Raw genomic sequence first — 20015 nt, 5'->3', positions numbered from 1 at the left:
CCCGACCCAACCCCCCCGACCGCTCCCCCCGCCCCTACCCAACCCCCCCGACCCAACCCAACCCACCAGTTGAATTCTCTCCGTCACCACCGCGTCGCTCTTCCGATCCACCAGGGCCTCGAGCAGGTCTCGCTGCCTGGCCAGCTGACGAGGCTCCAGGGAGACCGGGGGGACAGCACCGCTACCGCTACCGCCACCGCTACTGCCGTTGGTGCCGGAACCGCTCCCACTGCTACTGCTACTGCTGGTGTCGGCTGTAGCGATGGCGTTAAGGCTAATGCCACCAGTGATGATGGCGGACGAGCGGTCGCGTCGAAGTCTTCCTGCTCCTGTGATTAGCCGGCTCTGTTCATGCTGCTGCTGCTGCCATCGGTTTTGGTGTTGTTGTTGGTGTTGTTGGTGTTGGTGTTGGTGGTGTTGGTGGTAGTGGTGTTGGTGGTAGTGGTGGTGGTGGTGTTCCTGTGGCGGCGGTTGTTGTGCTTGCTCTTGCTCTTGTTCTTGTTGTTGATGGAGATGGAGATGGGACAGCTGGATGGGACACGAACCGGAGGCACCACTAGCGCCGCCGCCGCCATCGCCGCCACCGCCCTGCCTGCTGCCGGGGGGCTGGTGCTGGTACTGGTGCTGATGCTCACGTTGCTCGTGCTGAGGGCTTTGATGATGATCTTGCACCTCCCGCGTCACTGCCGCCTCCGCCTCCGCCGCCTCCGCCTCCGCCGCCTCCGCCGCCTCCGCCGCCTCCGCCGTCACTGTCCCTAACGTTGTCAAAGCCTTCATCGAGCTCTCCGAGCTGAAGGGCTGTTGTACTACGGAAGAACTGTCCGCTGCCGCTGCCGCCGCCGTCGCAGCGGCGGCTGCGGCTGCAGCAGCAGCCGTACCTTGCCGTCGCAGCTTCCGGCGTCGCCCCGGCTTCTCCTCCTTTGCACTACTGCCGCCTGCTACTGCCGCCGTCGCTGCGGCGGCATCCGTCGCCAACCGGCGACTTCCTTTCCGCCGACTCTGGACTGGCCGCTGGGCCGTCGTCGGCTGAAGCTCCTGCACCGCGCCATCACCACCGGTGCCGGCGGCTCCGTTGCCAGAGCTCACTTCCCGTACGACTTCCGGTGTGGACAGCATGCAGCCCCGTACACGACGTGGCTTTGGGGCGTTCATGCTTTCCAGAAGCTCCTGCTCGCTGAGGCTCCAGCTGGCGGCGGCGGCGGTTTCGGAGCCCTGGGCGGCATCTGTCCATGAGGAGGTTGCGAACGGCGTTGCTCCAGCGATAACCGGCGGTGGCAACTGCAGCTCGAACTCAGGGCCTAGATAGAGTACGACGCGCTTGTACGGCGAAGGCCGCGGCGGCGGAGGCGCTGTGGGTGTCGCGGCTACAGCATCACCACTGCTGCTGCAGGTGGCGGTTACGCTCCAACCGTCACCCATGGGCTGGGTTGGTGAGGTCCGTTTATTTGCGTTGGTGATTCTAGCGTTCGCATTTAGAGAGGCTGAAGGGCCTCCGTCGGCGGTTTCGGAGCCCCCAGGGCTTCTAGTGTTGCCCCCCACCGCCCCGTCTAGTTGTTGCTGGGGAACGGAATATGCGTTGTTGTTATCGGCGGCGATGGGATTGTACTCGCCGCCGCTGCTAGTGACATCAGGGTCCGGCGCTGGGCCAGGGCTGCCCTGCACCATAAGCCTGTCCCAGATTGCGGACACCATTCGTTGTGTGGCCTTGAGGTCACAATACTCGCCGTAGAAGCTGGCAGTGCTGAGATTACGGCGAGCTACAGGATTGCGTAACCGGCGCCTTGAGCCGGGCAGAAAGGGCTGGTCAGGGCTGTTTGCTCGGCCTGAAGTGCTGGGCGGCGACGATGGAATGTCCACATTTAGTTCCCGCACGTCGTCGCTAGACACAGAGAGCGTCGACGCTAATTGTGCAACATCACCACGATGTTGGTTCAGCAGGACGACTTGAGGCTCTGCTGGGGCTGGACAATTCCGCTCTGGGGCTGCGACCGGCACTACCGTAGATGTCTGCTTCGCTCGTACCGGCCAACGAGAAAAATTTGCACCTAATAATTTGGACAACTGTGAAGGACGCAACGTCCCGCGAACGTCGATATTCGGTGACTGCAACAATGGAGTGGTCGCCCGAGGCCCTAAGCCTGCCATTTCCATGTAAAGCAACGAGAATAAAGGTGATACCTACTTTTGCCGCGGCATAATATGCTTATAGTCCGCTAATTCACAGACGCCGCCGCAAGGAGTGTTCTACTTCGTGTGCGGTAATTGAGCCCGAACTAAAATACCAGTAAAGTTAAGCCCAAGACGTCGTTAAAAAGAATGCAAATATAACTAAAGGATTGCATGTAGGATTTAGTCAAGCTATGCGTGTGGTTGGGAATCGCAATCGTCGGATCCAAACATCCGGCCGTCTTGCATTACATTGTGCAATACGTATTCACGGTAATAAAAGTATCGTTATAGTATCGTTATAAACTGTGTGCCCTTTGAATTGTCTTCGCTCCTTTTGCAGTCCACGCTGGCTCATGGGCTCATCCTCGCGTACTCACACACAAACAGTCCACACTTCCGCTCATATGCCCTTGAAAGCCCTTGAAAGCGAGGGCATGCTCGTTGTGGTACATGATTGTTGTGGTCATCATCTTGTCGTTGTAGATAGATGTTTCACACGCACCTGGAAACTCGTGGTCACCTCAACTCTCGCATCAACAGCAATCCTGGCTGCAACACCACCTCCATAACACCACAACATCAAGCTCTCAACTCCACCCAAAACGCTAAATCGTTTCTGTCTAAGAGCCCCCATCACGAGACCTCTTCACACGGCGAAATACAGCTTACTGCATAACCGCCAAACATTTTATGAACAACAGAATCGAGACACATCACAGCCAGACATCACCCCGCCAACAACACAAGGCACACGTCCATCCCTCCGAGCACTCCTCCTTGACCCGCCGTTCGCTGCCGATGCGGTACAACAGCCGATCAACATATGCAAACACATGCACATATTCTGATTCATCCATTACGCAATTACGGCATACAGCTTCTTCGCGGTCATGCAATATAATCCGCAGCCAGCGGCGGCAGCAGCACCAGAATTTCCTATATCTCTCTCTCTCCTCGTCCCTTCACCTTCAACACTCGCTCCGCCTCTTTCCCCTCTCCTCCCCCTTTCCCTTCCTTTCTCCTCCCCGCGCCCTCCCTCGTACGACACTAAAAAACCCACTTCACAGCACCCTGGCCTCCTCTCTCAGCCGCCGCACCAGCTCCCCCACATCTGCCACCCGGCTGCCTGCCTTCCGCCGCGGGGGCTCCTCCACCACCACCGTACGAAGCTGGGGCGCCACGTCAGCAGCCGACAGCCCCAGCTGCTCCAGGGTGGCCGACTCGATAGGTCGCTTCTTGGCACGCATCATGGCGGGTAGCGTTACGAACCTGCCAGCGTACAGCGCAGTACAGTACGGTACGGTACAAAAAGTTGCAGTACAATTTGCCGTATGATGACCAGAACGGCAGGAATGGCAGCGGGAAGTGGACAGTAATACAGCAGGAGGCGCTGGAGGAGAAGATGCCAGGTGGCTAAGCGGCTGGGCGAGGGGGGGGGGAGGAGGCGGGGGATACGACGAGCCACAGACGAGTAAAGCTGGTAGATGAATATATACTCCAAGATCAGTCAAGATGCTGTATCAGGAAATTGTAACAAGTTCCCAACCAGTAGTGACTTGGAGGAAAGGAGTATCGCAGCGACGAAAAAGGCGGGGGTGAGGAGGCGGGGGTGAGGAGGCGGGGGGAAGGAGGCGGGGGGAAGGAGGCGGGGGAAGGGGGCGGGGGTGAGGAGGCGGGGGCCTACCAGGCTCACCTCGGGGTGTTCAGTCGCAGGTCGGCTGAGACAACTGCTGGCAGCGGCAGTGACAGCACCTGCAGGCGGGAGGTGTCGAGCGGGCGTGGCAGGTGGCTGGGTGGTGATGGGGGCCCCGCGGGGCTCAGTGGGGCCGTACTAGCTCCAATACTCACCAGCGACGTGGCAGCGATTTGCAAAAAATAAAGCATGTATATATGTATGTATTTACGTATACACGTAACTGGAATGTCCAATTCGGTAAGAGCCAGCCGCGTTGGAGAGCCATGCGTGTGTGTGTATGCCTATATGTGTGCCTCTCCTTCACCCAGACTCGACGTGCATATTTTCGAGGTCAGGTCTCAACAAGGGTACGTCCTCACCTCCAGGCCTCCGTCCACCTCCCGTGTCACTCGGACCCGTGGGTCGCCCTTGGCAGCTTCCAGCTTGGATGCGAACGTGGCCTGAGGCCAGCCTAACAGCCCCGCCACCATCTGACCCTGAAGACAGACAACATGAAATCAACAAGGGGTTGAAGCTATATTATTGATCAAGTCCCAAAAATATATTTAAAATCATTAGAATTTCATGTTGATGTTTTTGGAGTTTCAGTAGAGTGGTGTTGGGGATTAAGAAAGCATCCAGTCTCGGGATCGATACCCATTAGGGTCAAAGTCCTTCCGATGGTGGAAGGCATAGCGCCCCTAGTTGATGGACGGTGGTGACCTGGGATAAAGTTAACCTGCGAGCCGACCAGGAACGGAGTTGGGCCGCTGTCGACCCGGCAGATTCCGTTGGATGCTGGTGGTGGGTGCGGAACCTGAGCGATCCACTGAGAAGTTGTCTAGGGTGACTGGATGAGGGTGCCCCGAAATACCGGGGAAGGCAGGGTTTCGCAGGGTAGCTGCCACGGGCGAAGATACACCCCCCTGTTTCACACATCCAGTGGACGTACGTACGTACGTACGAACGGACGCAATGCGTGTGTCGGAAAAGGGACACGTAATTCTTGCCAAGAGACTCGCATCGACTCTTTAAGGGATGCTGTTTCCACCCTTTCCCCATCCCCCTTTCCCGTCCCCTACGTCCCCGCGCTCGGTTTTTTTCGGTTTTTGTCCTAGCTCCGAAACCCAGCACCAGCAGCAGCACCAGCCCCCGCACCGTCTGGTTGCAGTCGTCGTCGATGGCCTGCTTGCCCAGCAGCACCAGCCCCGCATTCTCCCTCTTCGCCAGCGCCGCCAACACACGAGCAACCCCTAGAGGCTGCGGCTGCTCGCCCCCTTGCGCGGATAACCCACACGCCTCAGACGAGACGTGCACAGCTCGGTCCGCACCCATGGCCAGTGCTGTGCGCAGAGTTTCCTGTGAGTGCGGGGCCGGGTGGGTCAGTGGGTGGTGGGGGTGAGGGTGTATGAAGCAAAAGAAGCATAGATTGAACTGCTTATGTGTGCCGATGTGTGCGCGGGGTGGCATGGAAGGCGATGGGGTGTAGAGGGTAGGGTAAGGTAGGATAAGCTTGTCGTTGCTGTTGTTCAGCCCTATGGCCCTATGTTCGGCAGATATGTTCGCCCCTCCCCCGGCCCCCTACCTGGGGCTCCACCAGGGGCTACCCACCCCCACATCGACACACTTACCATCCGTTCTCGTGACCGACCCACGACTGACCCACGACCGACCCACGACTGACCCACTGACTGACCCACGACCGACCCACGACCGACCCACCGACCCACTGACTGACCCACCGACCCACTGATTGACCCACCGACCCACTACCGACCCACGATGGACCCACCTGGAAGTGTTGGGGACCCAGGGACACGGCCACCACCTCCCCCGCCACACCCTTCTCCTTCAGCCGCACAGCCTCCTGTGTATTAGTAAGAACAACGGCCGCAGGAACACATGAGCCTTATAACACGCAGAAGGGCCAGGGGGCGGAGAGGAAGATGGCGCAGCCGGCCGGCAGAGAGGAGGTAAGATGGCCGGAGGGCAGTGAGGGGGTCAGATGCAGGAAACTTGCCAACTCCGTGGTTTACATGGGCCATTGGCATGGTCCATCAATCGCTTGGGTCACGGTCAACGCTGACGTCTACACCGTTCACCCGCAGCGCCTCCAAGCGTACCTCCAAAGCGATTTCGCAAAAGGGGTTCATGCTCATTTTGGGAATAAGAGCCTCCACTCCGCTCTGAAACAGGAAGCAGCAGTAACAGCAGTAGCAACAACAGCAGTAGAAGCAGTAGCAGCAAAAGCAGCAGTAGCAGCAGCAAAAGATGCGAGTGCAACATCCTCAGTGGTTAGCAGGTAGCAGTGCGAAACTATGGGAGCGAGAGACATCAGCATCGGCAATAAGGCCCTGGGATGTATAAGCGCTAAAACTTGTCAGTCGCGTGTACTGACATGCCAGGGCATTGGACAGACAGACAGACGAATAGCCAGGTGCCGCGGCGGGAGGAAAATGTTTAGATCGTGGATGCGCATTCGTTCTCCAAATGTGTGTTCCCATCCGAACTTCTGTCCATCATGCGCTTCCGGGTCTAAATCATCTCGTTCCGCTTTGTGCCATCTGTCCATTTGTTCGACCTTGCCTCCAAAACAACGTTTCTCCAAAGGCTCCGACGCAGCAGGAAAGATGTGGCTGGTGCCCAGGCCACACACCCCTGCTTCCCGCGTGCGCACCTTGTCCGGTTTGACACGCACAGGGACTGCATAGTCAATGACGCGCTTGATAGCTACCAGCACCTTCATGTCGCTTTTAGCTTTCCTGGTGAGACGGTGGATGTGCACCTAGTCGGCTTAAGGGCCGGGCGTCGCAACGGCGTCCTTTGCAGAAGGACGCCGAATTAACTGGATGCTGACGATGCGAGGTGGTTGGCCGGGGCTTGCTCGGCTTTTTCAAAGATGTTGCTGTAGTTAATATTAGGATGTTCTGGATTAGACAACTTGCGGAGAGTTCTGCTGCAAAGACTTGTCAAAGCAGTCCCAATGCAGCACAAACTCCGGAAGTGCAAGCCTTGGTGCCAGGCAGGCTGCCCTTCGAGGATGTAAAGATTTTTTCACGATTTCCAGTCCCAGCGGCTAAACATCAAGGAAATGACAGTATGGATAGGTGCGTTGAAACAGGTGGTTCAGGAACGGAAACGTCGTTTGGTAGTCCCTCCTCGTTTTTTTATCAAGCCTTTACCAAGAAGACATATAACCCCATTTCATACCTCTGCCTTGTTAAATTGCTTGTTTCAATTCAATGACCAAACTGACCGTCGTACACGTTCGACTGGAGCAAGCTTTGCTTATGCAGACATGTCCCATGGCTGAAATACTTTAGCAAGAACAGTTCCACATCTGGATTCGTTGTCAATCTGAAGAACTTCCTTCAACTCAGTCCTGTTACTTGATGATTGCACTTCTAAGGGACCGTGCTCTTATGGAAACACAAGTTCTGCAAGCATAATCATACATGTATGAACCCGCGGCCTTTCTGTGATGCAATAATCTTGTACCCTGACGTGGTAATCGAAGGCTTGGGAAAACCGAGAGACCGTCGAGCGCGTCATACCTAGCAGAGATCGGCGGGAGATTTACCTGTTTGTTCTATACGATCATCGGGTTAGTTAATTCTGCAATCAGCTGTCCCCCGGGAGACATGCTCGTCTGTTTCACGGTCCGGCGACCTTCGCCCCGGCTACTCACAATCTAAACAAGCAAGCAGCTCATCTCGCACAAATATATGTATGATGGCAAAATCTGACGAGGAGTCCATTCCAGGCCAGGAGCGGCAGGACCCACAGCAGCCCCGTGCCGACGATGATGTCTCGCGCCCCCAAGACGCACCTCCCGCCCAAACATCATCACTCCAGGAGCCTGCCCAAAACGCTAATCAGCTGGCTTCACAGACCACAAATGAAGTTACCGTCGCTGACGCCGACGCCAGCCCTGACCCGGCAGCGGCCTCTAGTCGCCTCCCTCCTGGCTCCAGCTCTCCGCTCACAGCGCCCTCTCGCTCAGATGATGTCGCCAAAGAAGACCCATTCAGCGAAACCGATGCCATCACCCTAGCTAGCAATCCAGTCATCCACCCAGCCCTAGAATCTGAGGACGCTGAGCCGGGCTCAACCCAAGGAGCAAAGCAGCAATCAAAAGAGGAGCTGGAGCGAAATCTATCCCATCCCGAAGCGTCGCCAGCTCAGGAAGACCAGGCACAGCTACAAACATCAGAGGCAGCGAAGTCGCCGAAGGTTGAAGCTGAATCCAAGGCGGAACCTGGGGGCCTGTCGACAGCGCAGCAGGTGGCAGCGAAGGCGACAGAGCCGCCGCCGGAGGCCGAGGCCACGCTATCGCCCATGCTACCCGACTTCGAGCCGGGGTCGCCGGGGTCGCCAGATCCAGATCCAGAAGGTTCGGAAGATCCATTCGGCGATCTGGGTCAGAAGACCGATCTGGGTCGAGGTAGCCCAATGGCGGATGGACAGCAGGGGGGTGCGCCTCCAGATGGAGAGGAGGACACGGGGACAATGGCGGCAGCGGCGGCGGCGGAAGCCGAAGATGACCAGGAGCGGGTTTCGGAGCGGGGCCCTGACTCGTCGCCAGTCGGGAATGTGAGCCCCGTGGAGGAAGCTGGAGTCGCGCTACCATCCGGGGGTTATGGCGCAGGCGATGACGCTCCTTCTGAGGCGGAGGCGGAGGCGGAGGCGTCGAAGCTAGGAGGTGGTCGTAAGGCGACGGAGGTGGCAGAGAAGGAAGAGGACCGGTCAGTTCGTACCGAGGTGATGGCGGCTGCAGCGGCCGATGATGTTGCAGAAGATGGACGCGGCGGCGACCCGCTGGCGGCGGCTGACGGCGACGCCGCCCCCGGGCCGGCCGCCGCCGTCGTAGCCTCAGAAAACGCCGAGGATGCAGTAGCGGCGGCGGGAGCGGGGGGGGACGCAGAGGATCTAATGTATGCGGGTGGAGATGCCGATGGCCACGGCGACGGCAAGGCAGGGTCCGCCGGCGGCGGCGGCGAGGCTGAGGCTGGAGCGTTGTCCACATCAATGGACGAGCTCGGCGAGTACAAGCCATTGTACGGCGAAGGAACTACAGAGGTGGAGGAGCCTGTTGCCGTCGTCGGTGCTACTGCCGCTGACGTCGACGCCGCTGCCGTCGGCAGCAAGGGTACGGATGCTAAAGCAGGGGATGGAGAGTCGGACGGCGTGGCGGCGGAGGCGGCGGAGGTAGCGGCGGAGGCGGCGGCGGAACTGGGTCGTGAACAAGAGTCGGTGGCGCCGGAGCTCCAACAACCAGATGGGGGAGGGGATGAGCCGCTGGGGGTAGCGGCGGCGGGGGAGGAGGAAGAGGACAAAGAAGTGAAAATGGCGGCGGCGGCGGCAGCGGCGAAAGATGCTGGAGATCTGGCAGCGGCGGTGGCGTCAGCCGTACAAGATCATCCGCTCGACCAGCAGGAAGCTGAGCGGCAGCTGCGGGCCGAGGATTCCATGGACGCTGATGTTGGCGGTGGCGAAGGTCAGATGTACGGAAATCCTGAGCGTGAGGTTAGTGCAGCCGCCGCTGCCGCCGCTGCCGCCGCTGAAGTACCAGCCAGTGAGCCGGCGTTGGCGGAAGTGAAGCCGGCAGTCGAAGCAGCGGAGGCAAGGTCTGGGAGGGGTACGGCAAGCGAGCCGGAGCGCGAGGGTAGTCTCCGCAACAGTCGTAGCGGCAGCCAAAACAGCCGCGGTAGCGGCGGCGGCCGTAGCAGCCGGCGCCCACAGCCCGCAACGGTTGAAAAGATCGCGTCGGCCGCCAGCAGTACGGCACCCCCCGCCGATCCCGGCACTGCCTCCGCCGATGTCGACGCCGACGTGTACGACGATGACGGCGGCGACGGCGATGTGTACACGGACCCTGAGCAGGCTCATGAAGACGATGAAAAGAGCTCATCACGGGTGAGCTCAGACGCAGTACGGCAATCGCTGCCGCCGCAACCGTCGCAACGGCAGACAAACTCACAACCGCAGCAGCAGCAGCAGCAGGACCACCTGCCGGAGCTGTCATCGGCGGGACCGTCAGGACCTCTGTCGTACGATGAGCAGCAGCAGCGCAAGAAGCAAGCAGCCACCGGCAGCGGCAGCGGCGACGCCGCCAGGTCCCCCGGGTCCGTTCCCTCTTCGCCGCCAGGGCTGCCGCCGGTTGTGCCCCCCTTGTTCCCGCCCATCCACGCCTCCGCGTCCTCGCCCAAGTCATCTCCATCATCCACCCAGGACCAGCAACAAAAACAACAACAACAAATAAAACAAAAGGAACAAAAGCAGCGCAAAGAGCAACAGCAGCAACAGCAACAGCATCCTCCGTCACCCCGCAGCACACGCGACGTACCAGGAAAGGCCGCCGCCGCCGCCGCTGCCGCCGCCATCCCTGCTGGTACCGGTGGCGCCACTTCGGGTGGGGCCAAGGCTAAGGGGAAGACAGAGGCAGGGGCCCACCACGCCGCCGCCGCCGCCGCCGCCACCGCCACGGGTGCGGGTGCTACTGCACCCCGTAGGGAATCTAGGAACCCTTCCACCTCCCGGCAGCAGACCTCTCCATATGGGTCCAAACCCAACCCCAAGCCGCAACAACAGCAGCAGGGCCCCAAGCAGCAGCAGCAGCAGCAGCAGCAGGAGGCGGAGCACAAGCAGCCAGCGAAGGACCCGTCGGCGACGACGGCGGCGGCAGCAGCAGCAAACAGCGGCGGCGGCGGCGGCGGCGGTGGCGGCGGCGGCCGCCCTGCGCGACTACGAGACGTGGTGGCGTCGTCGCCGGATGCCCCAGATCCCGAAAGCATAACCCAGGTGTGTGTCCTGTGTGCTGTGGGTGCTGTGTGTTGTGCAACCAAAGGGGAAGGGGAAGGAGCCCTTTGGTGCTGTATGCTGTGGGTGTTATTTTGATCCGGATCTAGGCCGCGGGTAGGCGGCGGCGGCGAGGATCGCGACCCGCGCAAGTGTGTATATCAAGGCACGAACACATGAGCCCTTACGAATATTTACCCCAACGCCCCCATCACCCACAATCCTGCCCTTTCTCACAACCGCTCCAATCCCCACCACACCCCTCACCCCTCACCCGTCACCCGTCACCCCTCACCCGTCACCACAGCAATACCTCGCTCTGCTGCACGCGGGGGAGCTCAATCGGCGACCCAAGACGGCTCCGGAGGCTGCTGCGCCAGGTGGGACGGATAGATGGCAGGGCAGGGACTGGGGGCAGGGACTGGGGGGGGGGATGTCGGTGTGTATATGCGGGAAGTACTCGGGGAGTTCAGAGCAGTTCTCGACCGCCTCCTCCTCCTCCTCCTCCTCCTCCTCTCAACCGCCTTCCTTGTCCCCGCGCACCTGGTCCTCATACGCCTATCCACATGTTTGTCCGCACCTTCGCAAAGCTTCCTTCACCCCTTCCTTCACCCTTCCTTCACCCTTCCTTCACCCTTCCTTCACCCCTTCCTTCACCCCTTCCGTCACCCCTTCCTTCACCTCTTCCTTCACCTCTTCCTTCACCCTTCCTTCACCCTTCCTTCACCCTTCCTTCACCCTTCCTTCACCCTTCCTTCACCCCTTCCGTCACCCCTTCCGTCACCCCTTCCTTCACCTCTTCCTTCACCTCTTCCTTCACCCTTCCTTCACCCCTTCCTTCACCCCTTCCGTCACCCCTTCCTTCACCCCTTCCTCCTCACCTCTTCCTTCACCCCTTCCTCCTCACCTCCCGGTGGTGGTGCTGTGCAGGTTCGTCCACCACGCCCAGGTCAGCCGCCGGCAGCGGTGCCGCTGCCGCCATGGCCCTCACCAGCCCCAACAGCAGCAGCAGCAGCAACAACAACACTACTTTCTCGCAGCCGCACAGCCCCCACAATCCTAACAACAAATCCCCCAGCCCCCCCCGACCAGGCACCGGTCACAGCGCCGCCAGCGGCAACAGCAGCACCCTTACGGCGCAGGGCATGGAGCTGGCTAGGCTGCAGGCGAAGGCGGCATGGGAGGTGTCGCCGATACGGCGTGCGAGGTGGGGCCTGTGGTGGGGCCTGTGGTGGGGCCTGTGGTGGGGCCTGTGGTGCGCCTTTTCACGACAGTCTAAACATGATGGTGATGTAACTAACTGATGGTGGCATGTGACGAAAAACATGATGCATTAGGCCCCTGGCTGAAGACTGACTAGACACGTGTTTGACTGGTTTTGGGTTCGGGGTGGGATGGGGTGGGGTGGGATGGGGTGGTTTGCAAGGATTGCGAAATTGGATGATGAGTTGAAGGAGGGGTACGGCATGACGGAGTAACGGTACGTCAGGGGCTAACCAACCATCCAACCACCCAACCACCACATGGCGATGAATTTCCGCGTCACACTCCCACTTCTTACCTGAACCAATTCGTACCTCGAACCGATTCGTACACCTACCCCTGACGGTCTGCCCCTCCAGGCACACAAACAGCGACAACCAAAGCGACAGCGGCGGCGGCGGCAAGTTGCTGCCGCCGCTGGGCAACGGCGGCGGTGGTGCTGACCCCACGTCGTACAGGAGCCCTAGCGGCGGCGGCGGCGGCGGCCCTACTTCCCCCAGCCGTACCGGCGCCAAGACCGGCCCCAAATCGGGTGATGGGCCGTCCTCAGCGCAGCGGACCTTCATTCCCCGCCCAACCATTTCCGCGGCACCGTACCCCAAAATCTTCTCGCCAGGACCCGGATCTTACTCCCCTTCGGTACGACATGGCGCGCATGCCGTACGTCGACATGCATGTCTTCGCTGTTATACCCAGCCCGCTGGTATACCCACAGCGGCTTTTGCAGAGGTTTCACTTGCACGATACACCACACGATTCTACATATACACCTTCCCCCCTCCAACACCCTTCCCCCTCCAACACCTTCCCCCTCCAACACCCCCCTCCAACACCTTCCCCCTCCAACACCTTCCCCCTACAACACCTTCCCCCTCCAACAACCCCCTCCAACAACCCCCGCCCAACCCCTCACCACCCCAAACCCCCCACCCCACCCCACCCACCCGCAGGTATCTCGCCAAGGGGACAGCTCCCACCTGGGCGGGCAGTCCTTTGGCGGTGGCTCCCCCCCGCGGGCCTGGGCCTTTGGCGCCGCCCGGCAGCGTCCCCCCCATGTTTGCATCCACCACCCGAACGCATCCCCTGGTCCCGTGTACCTGCCCTCCAAGGACGGGCTGTCTACCTGGCCTGCGCAGGCGAACCCCAAGTGAGAGCGGAGGGGGAGGAGGGGGAGGGAGGAAAAGGGGAGGAAAAGGGGAGGGAAGGAAGGAGAGAGGGAGGGAGGGGAGAGGGAGGGAGGAGACTGAAGAATTAGGCGCGGAGGGGGGCAGGGAAGAAGCAAAAGGTTGCCTTGTCGACACACCTCCAAAACGGCTCAACGGCTGGAGTAGCCAGTCCAACGGACTGGTGACGGTCGCAATGACGCGATGATGATAATGATGATGATGGGGATGTGGAGAAAGGAAGGGAGGACCGTTAAGAGGAAGGAATTCAGTCACGCAAGACATTTTCCCTCGGTAGAGAGTAAACACTCCCTCTCGATATCTCTAGCCCCCGTGCCCCTAATCAGCTCCCTACCCGCCGCATCCCACCGGCGTTTTTCCTTCTTTTCCTCCTCCCTCCCTCCCTCCCTTCCTCCTGGAGAAAACCTATCCCCTTTACCACCCGGCGCTCTTTCCCGCCGCCGCCGCGGCCTTGAAGCTAAGAAAGGGAGTTAGTTATTGCTGTGTTTTGCTGTGTTTTGCTGTTCGTGCCATTGCGCTTTTTCCGTAGGTTCGAGCGCAACCTGCCCGGCGGTCGCTTCATCCTCACCGCCGGCCAGCCCGGCAACGCACCGATGTTCAACCCCGGCCCGGGGTCCTACCAGCCGGAAACCAACGCAGCCGGTGACCCCCTCAGCCCGGGACGCAGCGGCGCCATGCCCGCCTACTCCTTCGCACACACACGCAAACTGCTCACGCCAGCGACCGACGGCGCCGCGCTTCCCGTACTTTCCAAAGAGCATGTACGGGAGTACTTTGGCACGTTATCGCCGGGGCCGGCGCAATACTCGCCCGACACGTCGCCCACTCGTACGGCAGCGCCCGCCTATTCTGTGGCGGGTCGTCGCAAGTGCTGGTTCGACCCCGTGGAGCTGTCCCCCGGACCCATCTACAAGCCGAATGAGCTGGACAGGAAGGGGGGGCACTCGTTGGGGGATTCGCCGTATGCCACGATCGGCAAGGGACCAAAGGTAAGAGTGGGTGTGGGTGTGGGTGTGTGTGCGTGAATGTGGGTGTGAGTGTGTGTGGGTGTGGGTGGGTGGGTGGGTGGGTGGGTGGGTGGGGGGTGTGAGTGGGTGGGTGTGGGTGGGTGTGCGCGTGTGTGGGTGTGTGTATTACACCTTGAGTTGCGTTTTACTCTCCGAAGGTGTAACCTGTAGGGCGTTAGGGTTTAAGGAAGCAGCTTATTGTACGAATGATGAGATTTGAAAAATGAGCAACTTTGCTCGATGTGATTGTGTGCGTTTATTGCTGCTTTCCGCCACACACCTTGTCTTATACCGCCCGCCCTTCCGGCACTGTTGAACCGGCATTTCGCCACCTTAAACCACCTTAAACCACCGTCCCGCCACTCCTGCCGCCTCTCCCCTGCCGCCTCTCTCCCGGCTGTGCGGCCCCCCTACCGCCCCATCGCTCCACCACTCGTACAACCCCCCCCCCCCTTCAACCTCCTCCGACCGCCTCCCTGACGCTGGCACCGCTGCAGTTCCACGACCCAACCCATGCCCTGTCCTCGAGTGCCTGGCTCAGCTTCAACCACGCAAGACGCGCCAACTACGGCATCCACAGCCCCGGCCCGGTGTACCTGCCGAACGACCCACGGGCCCCTCGCATCCCCTCACCCTCGCTGGCCACCGGGCCCTTGGACCGTTTCTCCGCGCGAAATGAGACGGGCAGATTGCAGTGATCTGGGGTGGCGGGTACACGGGTGGGGATGGGGGGGGTTTGGGGCCCCCCGCCTGGTGAGAGAGCGGGTGCGGCGGGTGGGGCGGGGTAGGAAAAGGAAAACCATTGTCGACCTGCGGGGTCAGTGGTTTGGTTTAAAAAAACAGTAATTTGGCGCGCGCGCGCGCGCGCGCGCGCGGGGGGGGCGAGGAATGCGGGTGCGAACGAAACAAAATGGCCCCCGGAAAGCGGCTCAGCGGGTCACTTTTTTCGATCTTGCGGCAGTTTCGGGAACCTGGGGGAGGACATGAAATATGGGGGGTTAGGCGCAAGCTATAGTAGATAGAGGAAAAACGTTTTTGGCGAGATGAGGGTTGCGAAAATTAGTAGAGCTGGTCCTGGCTACTTAGGGGGGGAGTTCCTACCCGAATGATGTTGGATGATGCCTCCAAGGAAGACAGCTGATGAAGGAAAAATCAGAATCCTCAAATCTTTTGAGGAGGTGAAGGGGCAGGAGGAGGAGAACGTGGTACACAGGGGGTTTTAAGTAAAGGGAAGCAATAGTTGTTTTAGGGTTTTAGGGTTTTAGGGATTTAGCGGCGCAAGGAACATCGCCGGTTACCGCGTGTAGAATGAATTGACATTTCTTCTCCGGACTTCTCCGCAGATAGATAAGGCGGATGTCTGTGCGCGTGGGCGTGCTTTTGTTCTATTATGCAACGACTTGTGCTTTAGACGTATGGTTGTAATTTTAGATTAGCAGTAGTTGACTGCTTTGCACAGTTCGGTAAGTAGATTTGGCCTTGTGTTTCGCGGCACTGCGCAATTACATATCCGTTTGTCCATTGGTTCGACACATTACCTATGTCTTGCATATCGTCTACATCGATGTTCAATGAATACATTTATTCCATATACTGCGCGTGCCGTGTTTAAGTAGCTCCTCGCACAATCGTGTACTTTGGGTTATAGAGTTTTACGGTTTAACGTGTACGGCTGCGATACGTCGTTACTTATGACCGGCGTGGTACTGGTCCCTTGTTATTACAACGATGTATACGTACTATACGAACCCTTCCTCTTCATCCTATTCTGATACACTCATGCTCATAACACTAACATCAGAACACTGACTCTTCGGATCACTTACGGTTTCGAATATAAACAACACCGAGTGGAACAAGCAATAAATTGTACATCGTCCATTCAAAAAAACCCAAACATCTTAGCCACCGAACTAATCAAAGACAATCAATTCTCTCCAAAAAATAACAGCCTGGATTGGGGCAGAAAATACAAGAGAATATACACAACCCAGCGAACAGCAGCATACTATTCGTGCGAGAGGTTCATATGGTGCACCGAAGGAATCTTCATTATACAAAGCCCTCACTATAACCTTACTATCACTTCAATACACAATTTGTACGTTGTCTAAACTAACTGGATCGCAAAATGACATGCAAATCACAATCAAACCCTTGCCACGTGACACACGAATAGAACAATCATCTGATGTTATTTTTACTTGTCGTCGCCGGTGACCTTCTCCAGGAAGCCGGTAACGGAAGACTTCACCGCGTCACTGCGATGTGGTGCGGAATGGGGGAAGGGTTAGCAGACAGGCCGAACGTGTCAACACATCAGGCATATTGTCAAAACACATACCATTAGCTGTTCTGATCCCGTTCTTAGGGATCAGAACGTAGCGCACGCTAGATTTATCATCATAAAATGTAGCTTTCGTTATCTATTTACCGTCCTGCAATTAACCTTGCGACAAAACTCGTGTTCAAGTACAACACAGCTTCCTTACCGCTCAACAGGGTCGGTCGTCAGCTTGAAGATGTAGTACCCGGTGACACCAAGCCCCAAGAGCTTCAGAATAGTGCTAACGACCGGGATGCGATCCACCACGTCAATGGTCGCTGCATGCAGGGTAGAGCGCGTGTGAAGCAGGGCAGTCACACTGTCAGGGGTATCATTCGGAATGACGATTCGAATTCCCCGCATCAAACGGACAGAAACAATCCATTGTTTTATGCAGGCGCAATCCTAAATAGGTAAACTGGGCACCTTAAATTCATGTTTAGATCCTCAAGTACCGGCAACTGCTGCTGTAGAATGTTGTACTTAGGGTACAACACATTAACGCCCAATATCGCGAACCAGCAGCGCAGCACTAACAGAGAAGCTATGATGGCGCGTCAACTACACCGCAGCTAGCAGTCTAACCACCCAGGTGCACACCGTACTCACCGCCAATCGCTACAGATTAGTGTTGTGACGCAGTGTCCCGTGTATATGTACAAGGTGGCGAGGTAAAGGACCATTGGTGACCAAAATCGCGAAACAGGGGGAAGGGCCAGTGGGGTGGCACAAAGTTAAGCTATATGGGATACAGGCGCGTGCCGATGTCGCTGGGCGACAGCGAGCCATTCCTGAAACTGGCCATCAAACGCGAAACACACACGAATGATGGTAGCAGGCATGATGGGCCAAATGGGTCCTGGACAAATTGCCCAGTAAACAACTGGTGGACTGTTAACTTTATTCGGTTCTCAGCACGAAGGCAAAGAGGACCCCCCTGCAGCAGCAGCAGCAGCAGCAGCAGCAGCACTACCAGCAGCTTGGTTGCTCGAGCATTAAGCAGGGAGCAGGCAGTAATGAGCACACGCTCGGACACACCCAAGGGAGCCGGAGCCGGAAGAAGACTGCATCACCAATGAAACCCAGCCCAACTCGGCCCAGGTCAGCTCCATAGACCACCTACCGATCTGGGCAATCACGACACCAATGACAATAGCCACCACAGCAGGCTTCTCGCTATCCTCCGTGGCCTCCCACCTGGTCTGTTAGGACGAGGTAATGAAGACCGGTTTGAGACCAATTCGACAAATTGAGGAAAAGTTCTTGTACGCAGACAGTATACAGACGGATTTCAAGTCTAATTGTGTTTGTTGGAGCCCGAAGATGCATGTCCATGGTAATCTCCAACGATATCGCGCACCTTCATCCAGGTCCAGGCCTCCGTCGCAGCAGTTTGGACTTTCTGAAGGTTCTCATTGACTGGAGTGCTGGCTGGCTCGGCAGACGCCCTGATCACCACTGCGGTTTCGAAGATGTGATCTCCGTCAGTTGTCGGAATTTCCGAGACAGGGGAAGGGCCACTTAGGGTTTTAGGCTCGAATCTATAAGCAACATACATCTAGCAGCAACTTACTCTTACGGGTCGCGGAACGGGCAGCCGGGCGGACAGCCACACTCCGAACGGTCCTGCTGTGCATCGGGACCGTTCCCAAAACAGCTAGGCGGGTCAAAATCCCTGCTGCTCATTTTTCACAATCAGTGGATGGCTATAGTTCTCACCGGTGTGCGACGGCCAAAGCAGTTGCGTTGCGAACGGTGATAGCCATTTCAACCGCTTGTCAAGACACAAGACTTATCAACGGAAACAGTAATACCAAACACTGTATACTGGGTAAGACCTATAAATGTCAAGTCTACTTTCCTGTGCGTATAAAAAGTTAACAAAGCTGCTTCTTATAGTATGCAGCGAACCGACGGCGGCAAATATCTCTACGACTGCCGTACAGGTACGTGCGCGTTTGAATCGCCGACCTCAACTGCGGGACTACAAATATTGCATTTCGTGAGTATGATACCGATGGTAAGCTGATAGCATCCATTGGCGTCAACATTGTGTCGTCTTGCCCGCACAGGTATTTCCAGCTATTTAGATGCCACTAGCCATAATTTTCCGCATAGGCTCAGATTTTCTGTTGTTTGGCCATCAATCTATTGTGCATATTTCTGCTCTCAAGGTATTCACTTTGATAGGCGTGCTTGTCTCGACAAACGTAGTGTCTCACCTCCTTAACGAGAAGGCTTCCGCCACTGTTTCACCCTTTCGCTATCTAACTACTTGGGAAACAAAAGGTTCTGTTTTGGGAGTCATTAGCTGCTCTAGAGGCTGCAGCTGTTGTCCGTTGGGCCAAGCGTTTCTTCAAGCGTTACCGAGCTAGCTGCAGAAGAGCATCCCCGAATGCAGACCTGAGGCTATCCAGTAATAATAATGATAATATGTTTAAGTAGAATGTATGTTGGCTTTCTCGGGGTTGGCAACGACTATCATACTCGTCGATCGGATGTGATGGAACCTAAGATTTCCAGGGCCAACTATCAGCAGACAAAGCACAAACAAAAACTTTTAAATCTGACATCTTCTGCGTCTACACCACGGTTATTTGTTTTAGGGGTGTTGTGGAGCTAAAGTGTCGCGTGTTACAAATGCCGCGTGTGCATTGACAAAAGTAACCCGCACTCAGGCTAGCCTGACGCACATGCGTTGCGTTGTCTACCGCAGCATCCCTATCAAGCCGTATACCCACCAGCGCACCACCAATGGAATCGCCGACAATCATCACCTTATTGCTTACATACTCTTTAAGTACCTCGGGGGCCACAGTCGTCGGGCCCCCCACCCCCTACAGTTGGCCCCCAGCTTCTTCCTGGCGCTAAGGCAGGCTAGGAGATGTGGCGGCAGCAGTCGGTGTCCGTGAGCCACAGCACATACCATGAAGTGCTTTACCTTGTAGCTCTGCACAATCGCCATCGGCACCATCGGCATGGCCAGGGAAGGCGCCATCGCTGTTAACAGCGATCTTCCCTCCCCCAGCCCCCCCAATGTTCGCCTTGAGGTCCTGACCATGCGCAAAACCCTTAGCAGCACAAGTCTTGGCCCGATGGTCGTACATGTCATCACACAGCGTCACGGTCAATAGCAATACGTGATCTTTAATCCAAGGAAAGCCTTGGATGCTGTGCACGATGCGATGGATTCTAGGCGTGGAGGTCAACACTTCCGTGCTTTTGTTATAATAAGGTTTTACGACATTCTAATGGATAACTGTAGGTTTTCTGAGTGAACCGAAAGAAAACCAAGCTTTCTTGTGTCTTTGCCGAGAGCGAACTCTGTGGAGATGTTTCCTACCCGCAAGCAAAGGACGATCAAGCATAATCGGGACAAAGCAGTCCGACATCGATCCTATTTTTCCGATATTCCACGGAGCTCCAGGGTTGTTGATGTTAAATCCTGAGTTATATCTATAACCGGTAGTCCTCACCACCAAGGTACATCAATCTCTGCCGGGACAAGCTGGGGTTGCGTTGAGACTCGCTGCTTACAACTCCCACCGACAGACCGCGGACAGTATGTCACGAGGGTCCGAAACCCCGACCAG

General features: G+C 57.4%; 3 protein-coding genes across 3 annotated transcripts; 1 reads left to right on the top strand and 2 right to left on the bottom strand.

Moving 5' to 3' along the window:
- Positions 1–3230: 3230 nt before the first annotated feature.
- Positions 3231–6590, bottom strand: VOLCADRAFT_96652 (uncharacterized protein; the record flags this gene model as incomplete). Its single annotated transcript, XM_002955669.1, has 7 exons — positions 3231–3438; positions 3863–3921; positions 4225–4341; positions 5003–5203; positions 5637–5711; positions 5968–6030; positions 6522–6590. 7 exons carry the CDS (start codon positions 6588–6590, stop codon positions 3231–3233), a joined length of 792 nt encoding a protein of 263 aa, XP_002955715.1.
- Positions 6591–6935: 345 nt separating this feature from the next.
- On the top strand, positions 6936–14794 carry VOLCADRAFT_96651 (uncharacterized protein; the record flags this gene model as incomplete). Its single annotated transcript, XM_002955718.1, has 9 exons — positions 6936–6951; positions 7833–10331; positions 10626–10645; positions 10950–11022; positions 11573–11849; positions 12265–12544; positions 12856–13052; positions 13619–14078; positions 14594–14794. The coding sequence occupies 9 exons, from the start codon at positions 6936–6938 to the stop codon at positions 14792–14794; spliced, it is 4023 nt and encodes a 1340-aa protein (XP_002955764.1).
- A 993-nt stretch (positions 14795–15787) lies between these two features.
- On the bottom strand, positions 15788–18299 carry VOLCADRAFT_106934 (uncharacterized protein). The gene is made up of 7 exons (XM_002955668.1): positions 18142–18299; positions 17996–18051; positions 17783–17880; positions 17546–17624; positions 17032–17040; positions 16589–16700; positions 15788–16357 (listed from the first exon to the last, which is right to left on the bottom strand). The coding sequence occupies exons 1-7, from the start codon at positions 18186–18188 to the stop codon at positions 16297–16299; spliced, it is 462 nt and encodes a 153-aa protein (XP_002955714.1). The 5' UTR covers positions 18189–18299; the 3' UTR covers positions 15788–16296.
- Positions 18300–20015: the final 1716 nt, after the last annotated feature.

Source organism: Volvox carteri (assembly GCF_000143455.1).
Source record: "Volvox carteri f. nagariensis unplaced genomic scaffold VOLCAscaffold_54, whole genome shotgun sequence".
NCBI lineage: Eukaryota > Viridiplantae > Chlorophyta > Chlorophyceae > Chlamydomonadales > Volvocaceae > Volvox > Volvox carteri.
The sequence above is the reverse complement of the archived record's forward strand: the minus strand, read 5'-3'. Positions and strand labels throughout refer to the sequence as shown.

Bases quoted from the DNA above. Each gene is read 5' to 3' on its own strand.
- VOLCADRAFT_106934 (XM_002955668.1), bottom strand. From the start codon at position 18,188: ATGGCTATCACCGTTCGCAACGCAACTGCTTTGGCCGTCGCACACCG. The intron at 18,052-18,141 runs GTGAGAACTATA...CCCGATGCACAG, and splicing joins GCTTTGGCCGTCGCACACCG to CAGGACCGTTCGGAGTGTGG. The intron at 17,881-17,995 runs GTAAGTTGCTGC...TCGAAACCGCAG, and splicing joins CCGTTCCGCGACCCGTAAGA to TGGTGATCAGGGCGTCTGCC.